The sequence below is a fragment of the Callospermophilus lateralis genome, chromosome 11 (assembly GCF_048772815.1).
Source record: "Callospermophilus lateralis isolate mCalLat2 chromosome 11, mCalLat2.hap1, whole genome shotgun sequence".
Lineage (NCBI taxonomy): Eukaryota > Metazoa > Chordata > Mammalia > Rodentia > Sciuridae > Callospermophilus > Callospermophilus lateralis.
The window spans coordinates 61521561-61538936 of NC_135315.1; the positions used below are offsets into that span (position 1 = coordinate 61521561).

At 39.9% G+C, this 17376-nt stretch overlaps 1 protein-coding gene across 1 annotated transcript in view; it reads left to right on the top strand.

Moving 5' to 3' along the window:
* LOC143410565 (multidrug and toxin extrusion protein 2-like) overlaps positions 1 to 17376 on the top strand; it is a 50741-nt gene that overhangs the window by 823 nt on the left and 32542 nt on the right. The window contains exons 3-8 of the mRNA XM_076871419.1: positions 5601 to 5669; positions 6153 to 6301; positions 7121 to 7163; positions 7792 to 7836; positions 9034 to 9131; positions 10821 to 10918. Of these exons, the coding sequence (XP_076727534.1) occupies positions 5601 to 5669; positions 6153 to 6301; positions 7121 to 7163; positions 7792 to 7836; positions 9034 to 9131; positions 10821 to 10918 (502 nt within the window). The remainder of the gene's footprint in view (positions 1 to 5600; positions 5670 to 6152; positions 6302 to 7120; positions 7164 to 7791; positions 7837 to 9033; positions 9132 to 10820; positions 10919 to 17376) is intronic.

Consider the following 17376-nt stretch of genomic DNA (forward strand, 5'->3'; position numbering starts at 1 on the left):
CAAAATGAAAAGAACTGCATTTTTTTTTTTTTTTTAATTTATGAAATCAAACCAAAGCTGTTTTCACAAAATTGGATCACACCGTCTCACCCCTGGGAAATGTGTCCCTTCCTCCCTGGCTTGAAATTACACCTCTTTAGATGTCTTCCTGGGTCTGTTAGTGAGAGTGGAAAACTGCTTCTCTTGTATTTAATCCAGGTTTTCAAAGAAGGTGAAGACCCATCCTTCCATTTTTTTTTTTTTTTTCCCTTGCGTCCTCCCTAGGAGATGGGAATGAATGCACAGTGAGATTGTGGAGGGTTATAGACGTTTCTCATTCAGTCTCACTGGAGGAACCCTGGATGCGTGGAATCACATTTTATTTACGGGGTCTTTACTGTATTTGGTGAACGGATCTGTTGTGCAGAACATCTATTCTGCTTTCTTTGAAAGTTTAGATTGGCCCTTCAGAAAGTCAGGAAGGAAGATGGATTTTTATATATGTCCCTGTGTCCTCTTCAGGAAAGATGAGCTTGGCCCCTGCATGGCACAGGGCAGCAGAGCCCTGGCCACTCTCTGCTCCTAGTCACCCATGGGATGTGAGTGTGTATTAATGGGGTGATGATCGGAGGCCAGGATTGAGGTCTGCTTTTTTCCTGTCTCTGTTTCCCAACCTGTACTCCCTCCAGAGCTCATTTCTGGGCAGGGCCTCCTACACTTTTCCCTGTTCATGATATCTCATGGCCGTCAGTGATCTCAGCCCCTGAATGCTCTCTCTTCTCTCTGCTGGAGTGTGCCTTGACCTCCCTGCATGTATTTCACTGTCTCCAGGACCCCTGAGTCCTCTTTGGGTGCCTCTTTCTGCACATTTTCATCCCTCAGTGTGGACCACAGTAGGAACTTTCAACTTTACTTTTTCAGTCTCTTTTTAGCCCTTGGACTGTGTAGCCACCAAGTCTCCATGCCCATCCTACTTACCCTTGACCTCATGGAGTTGTCCTTGCCAGGGTCCCTTCATCTTCTCTCATTCCTCTGGTTCCACCTGGCCCCCTGCCCTGCACAGCACTTTGCCAAACAGGCAGCACTTGACCTCTTAACCTCCCATTTCACAACCCCCCCACACCTTTTTGTCACCCTTCCCCTTCAAGACTCACCTTTCATTGTGTTCTGGAACCTTCCTTTCTCCTCCAACCTATTAAGCTTTATATATTACCACCCCATTAGGATAAACCTATCAAGATCCTTTTTTTTTTTTCAATAAATACATCCCTGTCCATCCATCTTCCTCTGGCCCAGCTGCTCTCTAACCTTTATTACCTATGTTCTTTGCCAGAAAGCTGACACTCTGTCTTCATTTCCTTCTTTCCCATTACAGTCCAGCCTCTGTTCTCCCACTTCTCCATTTAACTTGCTCTGACAGTTGTCAGGGACTCCCGAGGACTCACCTGTACTCTTCTCCCCTAGCCCCCCAGGAACCTGCCATCTGTATTTCATCCTGGTCCACCTTGGCTCACCTGTGACCTCTCTGATAGTTATACTCTACTTCCTCTCCCCTCCCCTCTCCCTTCCTTTTTTCAATGCCCCCTATTTATTGGTGTCTCCCAAATTGGTACCTCCACCCTCGACTTGGGCTTCCAGCACAGCATTGCTTGCAGGATGGATCAACTGGAAGACACAGGGACTTCTGAAACACAGAGAGTTTGAAGCTACTCCCTGGAGTTGCTAAATACTGCCTTTCTGATTAAAAAAATTTTTTTGTTGTGGTCCTGGGATGGAACTCAGGACCTCATACATGCTATGCAAATTCTCCACCACTGAACTGCACCCCCTACACCCCCAGCACCCCTCTTTTATTTTTTATACCCCCAATTTGCATTAGCTAGCAAGCCCTCCTAACTTTATTTCCATCACTCCTTAGAATTCCTGTCCTCCTTCTGTTTTACACTCCCCTCTTCTGGACCCTGCTCCATCCTTTCTATTCCCCTCCATCTGCCAGACTCTGTGCTGACCTCCCAAGACTAGAGACCCTTTCTCATGTTCCCATATTCTGTGGTTGCTGGGTCTTGGCCCTGGATGCACTGTCTCTGTCTCTGGTCTCTCTCTTGCTGATCCATCTGAGAACTTACATTCATTTTTGCTCAGCTTGGTTCCTCATACAGATTTGGTTCAACCAAATATTTCAGAGAAACACATAGCTCAGGTGTCCTGCCCTGAGAATTACTCTCATCTGGGCATCTCCTGCTTTGTCTTTTCTTCTCACCTCCAATCCCATCCTTTTATGATTTCCATCTGTAACATGGTGAGGATTTAAAACATTATTGTATATTTATATAGAGTTCTATGACTCCTGTTCTTTCATTTGTCTTATTAAAATTATTTAAAAATGTACATGGGGGAACACTAAACTAAAATGTTGTATGTAGTTTGAGAAAGTTTTCTTCTCTCTTTCTGTGAAATCCCAAATCCCACCCAATGATAAAGGAAATAGAAAAGATTTCCTAGTTTTTGATGTAAAAATAAGAAAAATAGACTAAATACAGATCTACAATTTTAGAGAAAGGTCTGAAGATGGTTGACAACCCGTGGGAAGGTTGGTGTTTTCCACAGGCAGGAATTTTTGCAGATAAGGTGGTAGATTGGGAGCTCTGCTGTCAGCTCTTGACAACTGGGTGGGGATTCTTTGCTTTTAATCAGTTATTAAATTGTAACTAACTTCTGGGAAGACAGTATACAATGACTTTATTTATGAAAACCAGATACATTTTTTAAAAATTGGCTGATGCTCAGTAGTAGAGGGTTTGCCTAGCATGTATAAGGCCCTGGGTTCAATTATCAGCACCACAAAAGGAAAAAAAAAATTGACCTTATGAACAATAAGGTCAAAAATAAGGTCAAACTTTTGCAGTACAAAAGTATTTACATCGGTAAATTCTTTTAAGTGAAAGAACATTTGTTTATGTTCCAACATGTTCCACAAAGACTTTGAGCTGATTGACATAAATACATTCACTATGGAAAGATAAATAAATAGCTGGTAGCAGTGGAGTGAAGGAACACGGATGGAGGGAGACTGGAGCTGGGGGCAAGGGCAGCCCCAGACTGGCTGCAGGTCTACTCTTAGCTCCTTGCTTGTGTGATTCTCAGTGAAGCAACTATTTTATTTGCTATGATCACTTTTGGATAAGTGATCTTATCCAAAGTTTCTGATACTTGCTTACTCAGATGGTATGACCTGGACCATTTATTCAAGGGAAGAAGGGTTTCTCTGGAGACTGAGGCATAGAGGCATCTATTTCTCTTATAGATTCTAACACAGTGGACACTACATTTGTGTCCTAGACAACTTGCCATGAGAGACACTGTAGCAATTTTTGTCCCATCTTTTGTTATAAAGTTGTGCATGATAGGGAAGAGGCATAATAATAGTTTAAAATAGTAAAAGCTGGTAACAACTGAAGCAAAGGGGTTCTGACTGTAGTTCTATGGCCAGCTGACTTGACCAGGGATGAGCCATGAGCCGTGAAGGAAGAATATTATCCTAAGCCAACAAAGTTTGCCTGCTTACCAAAAACTAAAACTAAACCGAAGGAAAAAACTCCACAACCTTTTCAGAAATTAGCACACTTCACCTTTTCCTTTTACGGAAGGCTGAAGTGGGTTTAGAGGAATTCAGCATTGTGGCATTGATGCCTCACGTCCATGTCTTCATTGTGTCATAAGCCCTCTGGATCTCATTTGGATCCTGGCTCTTGCCTTGTCCGGTAAGCACTGGGTATTCCGTGTGTATGGCCTGTTACTGGCCTCCTGGGGTTAGTGTTTTAGTCTGTTTTCTTTTGCCATAACAAAATACCAAAGACTGGGAATTTTAGAAAGAAAAGAGGTTTATTTGGATCACAATGCTGGAAATTGAAGAACATTCACTGACTTCTGCTTGGCTCCAGTGAGGCCCTTCTGGCTACAACCCAATAAAGTCTATGACTTCATGGTCAGAGCACTGTGAGAGGGAGAGTTCACGTGGTATGACAGGAAGCCAAAGCTGGGCATAATGACACAAGCCTGTAATCGCAGCGACCTGGGAGACTGAGGCAGGTGGATTGCAAGTTCACAGCCAGCCTCAGCAACTTGGTGAGGCCCTAAGCAACTGAGTGAGACCCAGTTTCAAAATAAAAAGATTAAAAAAAGGGTTAGGGATGTGGCTCAGTGATTCGGCACCTCTGGGCTAATCCCTGGTACAAAAAAAAAAAAAAAAAAAGAACAGGGCCAAGCTTTCACTGCATGACCCCACCCCCACCACATTTCTTTGTTTACTTCTTTTTAAAAAATGTATTTATTTATTCTAATTTGTTATACATAACAGCAGAGTGCATCTCAATTCTTACTACACACATAGAGCACAGTTTTTCTTGTCTCTGGTAGAGTCACACCATTTGTGTCTTCATACATGTACTTGGGGTAATGATGTCCATCTCATTCCACCATCTTTCCTACTCCCATCCCCTTCTTTTCCCCTCCCTCCTCTTTGCCCTATCTAAAGGACCACATACCTAAGCTCCTCCCCTCATCTGGGGGTTACTCTCTGTGCACTGGGTTGTGGGGGGACTGGGTAAGGTCCTGTTTCTCACTGGAGGACTAAAGCCTGGGGTCTGAGTCAGACTTCCCAGCTCCAGTTCACACCATCTGAGTAAGCAAGTATCAGAAACTTTGTAACTCAGCTTATCCAAAAATTAGGAAAAGTGATCATAACATCATATATGCGAAGGGTTTAGGACTGCTTGGCACTGGTCCATGTTCAGAAATGTTTGCTATTGTTATTTTTATTATTTTAGATATATTTTTGTGTGTGCATGTGGTGTGCTGGGAATGGAACCGAGGGCCTTGTGCATATAAGGCCAGCACTCTGCCACTGAGCCACACCCTCAAGCCTATTTTTTTAATATTGAAATGTACATCTTACTGGCAGATCGTGGGCATGGCCTTTAGACACTAACCACAACTTTTATTTTATTTTTACTTTATAAATTTTTATTTGTGCATTATGATTATATGTAAGAGTGGAATTCACTGTGCCATATTTGCTCACGAACACAATATAATTTGCTCAATCTGCTTCCTAGTACCTTCCCTTTCCCTCTCTTTTTTCCCTTCCCCATCCACTTGCTCTATTCTACTGATCTCCCTTCTATGATTTTTATTTTAATTACTGCACTAACAACTTTTAATATGGAAATGGTAATGTGCTGCATAAAAAACTTATTTTCTAGGTTTTATTTATTTTTTTTAAAAAAATCTTATTTATTTATTTGTTTATAAGCAGTGCTGAGAATCAAACCCAGTGCCTCACACATGCTAGGCAAGTGCTCTACCACTGAGCCACAACCCCAGCCCGTTTTCTAGGTTTTACATTTTCCAAATCAATGCAGGGTGATCATAGTCCTTTGGTTAGAAGGTCCATTTTTGTTTAGTTGACAAGGAACCATGTGGACATCCATTTGATCTGGAATGCAGAACCTTAAGTATACAACTATGAGTTGCTGTCTAAAATTGAGCCCACTGTGGTTCCTTGGTGTAAAGGGAGCTGTTTGGTGGTGACACTGCTGCAACTGTCCTGTTGTGTCTTGCAGGTTGTGAATGTTACAGGGATTTCAGTTGGAACTGGCTTAGCTTCTGCTTGTGACACATTGATGTCTCAGGTGAGGACCCCCTTGCCCACAGAATTTTGGGGGCAATTACCTTTCCTAATAGAGACTGCCTGGGGAGAACTATCCATCTATGGTTTGTGGCCCTTTATGTGTCAAATGCAATGCTGCTAATGATGGTAAATATGGCACGCTTGGCTTCAATATGTCAAAAGACAAAAAAATACAACAAATTTAGTTTATGATCATAGTGGCCTTTATTTGCTGTTTGTGAATGGGGACCACAACCTTCTGCAAAACAGAGTAAGAGCTCTCACCAGGCCATATCAGAATAGTGGATTTTATAAGGCGGGTAATAGTCTCAGTACTTGGGAGCAGAGACCAATTGTCCCATGAGGTATAGAAAGCCACAGAGGCCATCTAGCTTACTGATTGGCAGTGCTCGGAAGCTTTGCCTTCACTGCTGGGCTGAGGGGGCCACTGGAAGTATGGCCTTGGCCGGTGGCATTCGGTGGCACTCTTTCTGTTTTCTCCAAGTCCTTTGGAGGCAAGAACCTAAAACGTGTTGGGATCATACTTCAAAGAGGAATCCTCATCTTGCTGCTGTGTTGCTTCCCTTGCTGGGCCATCTTCATCAATACCGAGAACCTCCTCCTGCTCCTGAAACAAGACCCTGAAGTGGCCAGGTCAGCAGTCTCTCCATTTCAGAATCCCTAGGTTAAGAGTAAGTGGCTGTCCAGGGTGGGGGTGTAACTCAGGTAGAAAGCCCACTCATCATGTGCAAGGCAGAACAAGAAAAAGTGTCCAGTGGCCATTGTACCTGTGTTGGTATTTTTAGTTCATTAGATGGACTTGAACCCTTTGGTATTGGAAGCTGTGACTGTGGACCCTAGAGTCCCAGGTGCAGGGACTGCCTGACCCAGAGACAAGAAGCAGCATAAGGGTGCCATGCCCTTGGCTCCATTTCCCTTTATATTGTCCCTCTATTTTGGTGTCCTGCAAATGCACAGAATATGTTCCCCCTGACAAAAGTAGAATACCACATGGTTGTCTTCATTTTCATTTTTGGAGTTGTTTTTTTTTTTTTTAAACATACAATTTAACATAAATTCCGGCATGGCCTCTGGTGTTGTCCTGGAGTGTGGGATCCTTTCTAGAGGACTCTTGCTCACTGTGAGGTGGTCCTGATGCTTTCAAAAGGCTTCTGAATTGTGCTCAAGTTTGAGTTCATTTTGATCTGTTCAGTCCCCCATTATGGCTGAGAAGGAGCTGGAAAGTCCGCTGAGAAAGTAGACATCTAACAGGCCTCAAGCACTGTTGATGTAGGTTGCAGAAAACTAATCCAAATTGTGATTAAATTTCTCCCATATAAATTATTTTTAGTTTTAAATTTTAGAAAATACTCTGTGGATTCAATTTGAAGACATATGACCAGAAATCATTATTAATATTAGTTATTAATATTATCAATATTAACAGAAGACTCTTTTGGTTGTTTATTCCAGGATAGCCCAAATTTATGTGATGATTTTCATTCCTGCTCTTCCTGTAAGTTTCAATGCTGTTGTGTTTGATTTGAAGCAACTCATGGGTGTCACCCTGCACGTTCCTCTTCCTCCTCCACCTCTTGTTTATTTATCAAAGAACTATTAAAACAGAAGTTCAACATTTATTTCTTGGGCCTGTCTTCCCTACCTTGCTGATTCTCAGAACTTGTGCCACTCTAATGTCCAACAGTTTAGGTTTAAATCAAGAAGGAAAAAAAAAAATCCTTCTTGATTCTTTATTCCATTTAATCTCACATTATTCAGAATGTTTCCTGAGCTCCCTGGGGAGCCATGCAAAATGTCAAGGTTACTAGCCTCTTCTTCAGTCAGTTACAATTTACGTTCCTGCTCTTTAGGAAGTAATCTTTCATCTACTCTGGAAGTTCTAAATAGCATTGGGTGTCCTAGCATTTAATTAGAGTAGTTCTAATTTTCTGAGTTTGAGATCACATAATCAGGAGGAAATATCTTATTGAAACCAAATCTGGAACTGGGGATTTGGCTCAGTGGTAGAGCCAAGCATACATGAGGCCCTGGGTTTAATCCCTAGCACTGCAAAAACAATAAATGAAGTAAATAATGTGGGTACTGAATAGTGATTGTATTTGTTTTTCTGTTTAATCTTGTAGGCAGCATTCCTGTTCCAACTGCAGACAAGATATTTACAAAGTCAGGTATTGATTCTTCTCATATTTTCACTCTATAGTACTGGAAATGTATATTAAATATCTTCAATAAAAGTAATTCATATTTTTCCTATATTGTTTTCCATATCTCCTGGAGTTTTCTATCAGAGAGATGTGGGTCCTTGTATCATCCAGCCCAAGAGAGATACCTATGTCAATCTGTCTAGTTCCTCTGGGTCATCTCTTATTACTTTCTGTAGCTCCCACACCCAACCACTCTTCTAGGGGCTGGTGTTGGCTTTGTATCTGATGTGGGATCTGGCCCTAAGCTTCTGAGTTAGAGGGTGAGGACCTGGATTTATTAAGGCCGCCTTCCTGAGAGTACATGGAGTCCACCATGCTTTTGGTACACCAGGGGTGGGAGGTGGGTGGGTAGGGACAGAGGCTGAGCTCCCCCTCACTGTCTCCTCCAAGTCTATCCATATAGGCAAACAACCTGCTTGCCATTAATCATAAAGTCAAGGTCTGGCAGGAGTCGGGGGTGGCTCAGTGGTAGAGCAGTTGCCTAGCATGTACAAGACCTTATTTTCAATCCCCAGCACCATACAAACAAAAATCCAATAAATAAATAAATAAACAGAGGCAAAATTGACTGAAGCCAGAATCCTTGTTGCTTTGATAGCCGTCTACTCTGCTTAAATACAGAGGTAGTAGGGATGTGAGGAAGTTTTACCTAAAGAAAATGCTTATCTGAGTACTAGTGTGGAGTGAGCAGTGTAAACAAAGAAATGAGCAACTGGCACCATAAAACAAAGGGCTGAACATTTTCTGCACACCTGCTATGAAGCAGGCATTGCTGGGTGCATTGCACCTGAGAACTTAATCCTCGCCTGGGGAACAATCCAGCAGCTTGGCCCCAGCATCTCCCGGATGCTCTCTCTTTTACATGTCTTGCAGGGGCCTGTTTGCTCTTCGTGTGAATATTCCCTCCTCTTTTCTCTCTCTGCGTCTGATTTGAAAACTGACCTACCAGGGCTTTTAGAAGCACTTAAAAACTTCCATTGGCTTGGCCAGAAGCTGCACTAATAGAGGAGCCACTTCTGCTTGTTTCCGCCTCTGGCCATTCCAGTCTTGTGTGACTTTACCATCATTTAAAATTGGCACCTGTTTAACTCTGATTGTTCCCTTAATGGCCTCGCTAACTAGTTTTTGAAAAACTAATGATTTTCCATTTGGGGATTTCAGGGCATCATCATGCCCCAAGTTATTACTGGGATTGCAGCGAATATTGTCAACGTGGGCATGAACGCCCTCCTGATGTATGCCCTGGACCTTGGAGTGGTGTAAGTTGCAACCTATTCATTCAGCAAAGACTGAGTGTCTACTGTGTGCTGGCTCCCCTCCTGGGGGCTGGAGATACAGGGAGTGAAGCAGTCCTTAGAGGGAATATGATCAGGTAAGCAAGCACCTAGTGGTCATTGTTCATATCTGTATGACAGGTAAGGGCTTGCTGTGTGGGATCCCCAAGGGGGATCAGACAGCTCTGGCAGGAGTGGTAGAGATTATTTAGGTGGAGAGATAGGGAGGGGTCTTGGAGGAATGGATGTATAAGCTGTGTGTGGAAGTCGTGTTAGCTTGGAGGGAGTTGCTACTTTAAAGGCTGAGGCAGAGGGAGACAGGTGCCTACAGGGATTCTCCCAGTATCTCTGAGTGTTAAGAGATTGAGCCGAATGCCATCTTACCAAGCTTGAGGAGATGAGGGTTCCACAAAGAAAAGATGGTCAGTTTGAGCTTCCCTTGGTAGGCATCCTGGTGGCCCACCCTGCACTTGAGGACTCGTACCTCTAGCCCAGAACCAGCCTTGGCACTTGTGTCTATTGAGTGGTCATGCCACCGTGTGCAGACCAAGCCCCAATATTTTTGAGGTACTTCGGGGCAGTGTGTTCCTTTATAAAGAAAAATAATTTTAGTGGATCATGACCAGCACTTTTTAAAAAGGGAAATATTAAGAATTAAACAGAATAAAGTGAAATAGACTAGAAAGTATGAAGTGCATCAACTATTATGGGGGTGTTTTTTATGAGACTCTTTTCAGTTCTGTATGGGTAGGTGAGTGTACAGATGCTAATAATGTGGGTACTAAACAGCGATGGGAACTATTTATTACTGTTAAAAGCTATCAGTTAAAGAATAGCAGAGGACCGGAACATAAGAACACATTAGTGAAAACCCATATGTGACATCTACCTTATGCTCAAAAGCTGAAAGAGGCATTGACTGGGGGGGAGTCAGAGTCCAGCAGGCAAGGGTGAGGACAGTGGATTGACCACCCAGACAGCTTCTCCTGTGAGGTGCACCTCAGAGACTGTCTCCTAGGAGTTCACCTCAGAGACTGTCTCCTAGACTGTCTCCTAAGAGACATAGTCAATGCACTTTGAGGATTGGTAAGGGAAGAAGAAATATAGGAATAGATTTGACAAATGATTAACGGTGAAACTTAGAATGAAATGCAAAAATAGACAAGGTGGCAGAGTTCCTGTGCTAGCACAGGGCATTTTTATTTATCACAGTCGGTGATAAAATGTCACCTATTGAAGATGCCCCAAGGTTGGGTTCTAATGAGAAACAAGTTTATTATCTTGGGAAATAAAATTCTATGACCTGGATCAGTATTTTGAACACAGTTGCTGGTTGAAATATCCTTTCTGACTACTTATATCTTAGAAATTATATGACAGATTTTTTTTTATCAAGGCTGTTAACACAAGGAATGACGGTAAGTCTTCATCTCCTTTTATTTTCCAATCGATGGCTAGTGACATTGGGTCATTCCACAAAACTCAAATCTTGCTGCAAAGAAAAATGAGTCTATCATAAATGAATTTAGTGTTTAAAACATCCAAAGAAGATAGCCCAAGAACTCCAGGCTTATCTAATAACTGTCACCAGAGAGCAAAACTGGTCAGGGGCCACCTGGTGGTGTATGCTTGGAAGGATCCACTCAGTGGTAATGATGGCTTTTTCTCCTTCAGAGGATCTGCTTGGGCCAACACCACCTCCCAGTTCTTCCTGTCTGCTCTTCTTTTCCTCTATGTGTGGTGGAAAAAAATCTACATCGACACCTGGGGAGGTATGGTGACATTGCTTTCTTACCTTATGTCACTTGATATTTAGGTAGATGTAATTCTGGTTTCTGAATTTTTGTTTTTTCCACAAGGAGTTCATAAATGTTTAAGTTATTGAAAATTACATAAATGTTTAAATTATTGAAAATATAAAAGTTTCAGGGTGATGTGTGATTTTTTTTTTAGGTGGCTTTGTTCATAGAAGCTTTAGGTGGCTTTGTTCACAGCTATTGAGTTTTGAGAACTAATATTTAAGTCGGGCATGGTGGTGCACGCCTATTATCCCAGTGGCTTGGGAGACTGAGGCAGGAGGATCAAGAGTTTAAAGGTAGCTTTAGTGAAAGCAAGGTGCTAAGTAACTCAGTGAGACCCTGTCTCTAAATGAAATACAAAATAGGTCTGGGGATGGGGCTCAGTGGTCGAGTGTTCCTGAGTTCAATCCCTGGTATGCCTCCCCCCCAAAAAGATTAATATAGAATAAATTAAAATTACTAATACAAAATCCTAGTTTTTTTCTTGCAAATTATCCTGTTGTATGAAAGTGAAATTTGATTTATGTCTTATCAACTCAAGTGAGTAGACTAATCTCTGTGAAATAATCAGAACCATTTGTGACTTAGCTAAATTCCCTTGGGCATTTAGCAATGCATTGGTAAGCATAATGTTAGATTTGTTTTTATTTCTGTTTTTCTATTTTCTCATCTTTATTAAGCTGCAATTAACAAAGTATACATAAGGTGTACAACATAATGTTTTGATATACATGTATTTTGTGAGATGATTGCTGGTGTATCTTCATCACCTCATACAACTACCCTTCTGTGTGTGGCAAGAATATGCAAGATCGGGCTGGGGATGTGGCTCAAGCGGTGGCGCGCTTGCCTGGAATGCGTGCAGACCGGGTTCGATCCTCAGCACCACATACAAACAAAGATGTTCGATGTGTCCGCCGAAAAAAACTAAAGAATAAAAAAATATATTAAAAATTCTCTCTCTCTCTCTCTCTCTCTCTCTCTCTCTCTCTCTCTCTCTCCCTTTCTCTCTCTTAAAAAAAAAAGAATATGCAAGATCTATTCTCTGGGAAAACTTCGACTGCACAGTAGATCTTTATTAACTGTACTCACCATGTTGTACCTGTGGTCTCCAGAACGTATTCATTTTATAACTGAATGTTTGAACCCTTTGAACTACATGATTCCCTTTCCCCTACCTCCTAACCCTTGGTAACTCCCCTCCTGCTGTTTCTGTTAGTTCAACTTTTCAGGTTCCACACATAAATGAGATCATGCAATATTTATTTTTCTGTATCTGGCTTATTTCACTTAAAATAATGTCCCCTGGATTCATCTGTATAGTCACAGATGCTAAATTTTTAAATAATATTCCTGTGTGTGTGCACTACATTTTCTTTATCTGTTCATCTCTTGATGGACACTTAGGTTGTTTCCATGTCTTGGTTATTGTGAAAAATACTGCAGTGGACATGGGAGGTCAGATAGCTCTTTGAGATCCTGATTTCATTTCCTTCTAGTTTTCATTCATTGCCTTTTATTCTTCTTGCCTCATTGCTTTGGTTGTGGCAAGGGTGAGCACCTGTCTTGTGCTCGACTTTAGAGGAAAAGCTTTCTACTTTTCACATTTGAATATGATTTTAGCTGTGGGCATGTGTAGGCTTTATTGTGTTAAAACATATTCCTTTTACACTTAATCTATTGAGTTTTTATAATGAAAGGATATTGACTTTTATCAAATCTTTTCTGCATCTATTGGGGTAATAATGTGGTGTCACTTGTATTTATCATATCCAGGGATAAACCCCACTTCATTATGGTGAGCACCTGTTAATGTGCTGTTGAATTTGGTTTGCTGGTATTTTGTTAAGAATTTTTGTATCTATATTCACCAAGGATATTCACCTGTATTTTTTTATAGTAATGTGTTTATTTGAATTTGGTATCAGGATTATTCTAGCCTCATAAAATGAAGTATGGAACTATTCCCTCCTCTTCAGTTTTTGGAAGAATTTAAGAAGAATTCCTCCTAAATGTTTGATAGAATTCATCAATAAAGCCATCAGGTCCTGGGCTTTGCTTTGATGGTACATTTTGAATTACGGATTCAGTCCTCTTACAGGTTATTGATCTGTTCAGATATTCTGATTTTTCATGATTCCATCTTAGTGGGTTTTATGTTTTTAGGAATTTGTCCATTTCTTCTCAGTTATTCAACTTTCAAATAATTGGTCTCTTTATATTTCAGTGGTATGTGTCTCCTCTTTCATTTCTGATTTTATTTATTTGAGTCTTGTGTTTTCTTAGTCTAGCCAAAGCTTGTCAGTTCTGTTTCTTTTCAAAAAACAAAGTCTTAGTTTCATTGCTCTTTTCTAGTGTGTGTGTGTGTGTGTGTGTGTGTGTGTGTGTGTGTTTCATTCATTTCTGTTCTCATCTTTGTTATTCCTTTTACTAACTTTGGGCATAGTTTGTTCTTTTTCTAGTTCCTTGAGGTATAAAGCTTAGGGTGTTTATTTGAGGTCTTTGTGTAGGACTTCACTTCAATAAACTTTCCTCTTAGATTGTTTTTGCAGCATCATGTTTTTGTATATGTATTTTCATTTGCATTTCTTTCAAGATAATTTTGATTCCCTTTTTGGTTTCTTTGGTTATTCAGGAGTGTGTCATTGAATTTCTACATTTTTTTTATTTTTCTAGTTTCTTCTATTATTGATTTCTAATTTGCTACCATTGTGGTCAGAAAAGACACTGATATGATTTCAAGCTTCTTAAATTTGTTTTGTAGTTTAACATGTGATCTATCCTGGATAATGTTCCATGTGTGCTTAAGCAAAATTTATATTCTTTGGTTGTGGGATTGAATGTTCTTTATGTATTAGGTCTGTTTGGTCTAAAGTGTAGTTCAAGTCCAGTGGCTTCATTATTGATTTTCTGGGTGAATGATCTACCCATTGTTGACAGTAGGGTACTGAAGTGTCCTACTATTTATTCTTGTATTGCCATCGATTTCTCCCTTTTGATATGTTAATATTTGCTTTATGTATTTAGGTACCCCAATGTTGGGTTCATATATACTTATAATTGTTATATCCTCTTAATGAATTGATACCTTTATGTAGTGACTTGGTCTCTTTATATAGTTTATTACTTAAATCTATTTTGTATGATATAAGTATTACTATCTCATCTCTTTTTATTTTCACACAGGTAGCACAACTTTTTCTTCCTGTCAATTTCAATCTATCAGTGTTTCTAAAGGTGAAATGAGTTTCTTGTTATCAACATATAGTTGGATCATAGAGCATAGTCACTCTGTGTCTTTTTATTGGCGATTTTAATCCATTTACATTTAAAGTAATTCTTGGTAGGTTAAGAACTTATGATTGCCATTCTGTTAATTATTTTATGGCTTTTTATAGACCTTTGTTCCTTTTTTGCTCTCTGGCTGTCTTCTTTTGTGCTTCGATGATTCCTTTCTCTCATTTTTTTTTTTTTTTTTTTTTTTTTTTTGTTTATCTACTGTAGGTTTTTGCTTGGTTGTTACCAGGAGATTAACATGAAACATTTTAGTTATAACAGCCTTTTTGAACTGATAACAACTTCAATCACACCTCTCTTCCGTTTTACCACTCCCACTCATGTTTCCATGTTACTATTGTATCTTTTCATATTATAATATTCATTAACAAATTACTGTAGCTATTTGTCTTTTAATCCTTATTCTAGAGTTTCAAGTGATCTGTGCATCACCTTTACAATACTAGACCATTCTGAATCTGACCACAGTCTTACCTGTTCTAGGGAGTTCCCTCTTTCTTATCACTGCTCCAGCTCCCTGTTGGGCTCTAAGGACACCTTCCTTCATGCCATTCCATTGGGTGCCCTGCACCCTTATGCAGTTCTTATTTCCCCCCTTTATCCTTGTTGCTCAATTGGAATGTGTGGTCTTTAAACATCCTTCCTGTCCATCTGGATACCAATTAATTATTTTTTAAAAAATTTGTTACATTATTTTTAATTGACAAATCATAATTACATTACATTTATGGAGTACACCTTGAGACTGTGGTGTATGTATGCAATGTGAAGTGATTAAATCAAGCTGATTAACAACTCTTATCACCTTACATTTTTGTGGTAAGACATTTAAAATTTACTTTTAGTTATTTTGAAACATAGTATATTGTCATTAACTACTTCTTAGTTATTTTGAAAGATACAATGCATTGTTATTGACTAGTCACCCTGCTCTGAAGTAGATCCCAAAGCTTATTCCTCCTGAAATCTGAAACTTTGTGGTCTCCAGACCAATAACTTCCTCCTCTCTCCCTCCTGCTTCCCATCCTTGGTAGCCATCATTTTGCTATCTACTTTTCTGAATTTACTTTTTTGAGATTCCACATATAAGTGAGATCATGTGGTGTTTGTTTTTCTGCCTGGCTTATTTTACTTACCATAATGTCCTTTATTCATGTTGTTCCAAATGACAGACTTTTATTCCTTTTTAAGGAAGAATGTATTCTATTATGTGTACACACACACACAGACACACACACACAACATTGCTTTATTCATTGGTCCATTAATAGATGTGTAGGTTGAAGACATGAAGATATGATTCCATATCTTGGCTATTGTCAATAATATTACAATGAACATGGGGTACAGATATTCTTTTGACATATTGATTTAAATTTCATTGGATATGTTCCCAGTAGTAAAATTGCTGGATCATATGTTAGTTTTATTTTTAGTTTTTTTAGGAACCTCCCTCTTTTTTTCCATAATGACTGCATCAACATTTCTGCCAATAGCATACAAATATTTGTCCCCTTTTCTCTGCACTCTTGCCAATACTTGTTGTCTTTCATTTTTTTAAATAAAAGGTATTCTAACTCTTCTATCTCATGGTTTTAATTTACATTTTCCTAATAATGAGTGATTCTGAGCATTTTATCATGAACCTGTTGGCCATTTGTATGTCTTCTTATGAAAAGTGTTCAGATGGGACACAAATTTAAATGGCATCTGATTTTATTCTATGTCTTTTGTCTTTGGTCCCAAGAATGCATCATTAAAGTCATAAATTACTGAACATTTAAAAGCCATGTAGGGGGCTGGGGATATGGCTCAAGCAGTAGTGCGCTCGCCTGGCATGCGTGCGGCCCGGGTTCGATCCTCAGCACCACATACAAACAAAGATGTTGTGTCCGCCAAAAAACTGAACAATAAATATTGAAATTCTCTCTCTCTCCTCTCTCTCTCTCTCTCTTTAAAAAAAAAATTAAAAAAAATTAAAAATAAAAGCCATGTAGGGCTGGGAGTGTAGCTCAGCAGTAGACTCTTTGCCTTGCTTGTACAAGGTCCTGTATTCTATGCCAGTGCATGCACATTCACATGTGCACGCATATGTACAGACATACACACACCCACACACACACACCCACCCACACACACACACACACACACCCCAGAGAGAAGTATAAAGAAAAATATAACAAACATCCATAATTTGCACTACCAGTTTTAACAGATGTTAAAATTCTTTTTATCTGCCATTTTTTGAAAGAAATTAAACATTACACATAGAGTTTGTGTTAGAACTAAATTCTGCCTAAAATATCAGAAAAAAACCCGAACAATTTCTTAAAGAAGATTAGTGTTAATTTTTCTTGTACCTCCAAGAAATCCAGAGGTATTTGTCTAGGGTTGTTATGTGTCTCCACAATTTCAGGGTCCTTGGCTGAGCACACAGAGGTTCCTAGTTGGAATGGGAGTAGGGAGCCAGCCTTATTCCATGGCCACACCCTGCACCTAGCACAGGGCTGCTTCCTTTACCAATCACAAAGGTGCCCATTCTGGTCACACTGCACACCAGGGGTTGTGTGCACCTGTGGGGGCACTGTATAGATTAGTGGAAATCTTGATTTGAGGTTCATTTTATTTTGTTTTATAGTTATTTTGAAACATAGTATATTATCATTATATTTTGTTTCGCCCCCACCCACATTTTCCATTCCCAAGGTCATGGACTAAGATGGCACCAGCATTACTATCACATTTCATTTGGTGGGAAGGAAGAAGAAATAGGACACCCACACACTCTAAGTACATTCCCTGAACTTTGCCTAAGCCAATTTTGATTTTTATCCCTTTGGCCAATGCTTAGCCTTAAGGCCATCCCAAATTGCAAGAAATGTATAAGTGGTCTCTAAAACTTGATGTCTTTGTTTCCGTAAAAGATGGGGAAATGGATTTTGGTAGAAAAATAGTGGCCTTGTGTCACATTTGAAAACTAAGGAGCACTGAGGAAATGCTAATGGTTTTGACTCCTTAATTTGTACACATTCACCTCAGATACTAATTTATATTGCCAGATTTCAAGCATGTATGAGAAGGATGTTCTTTTTATCATGTTACCAATGGAAGTAATACTTCTCAATTAAGGATTA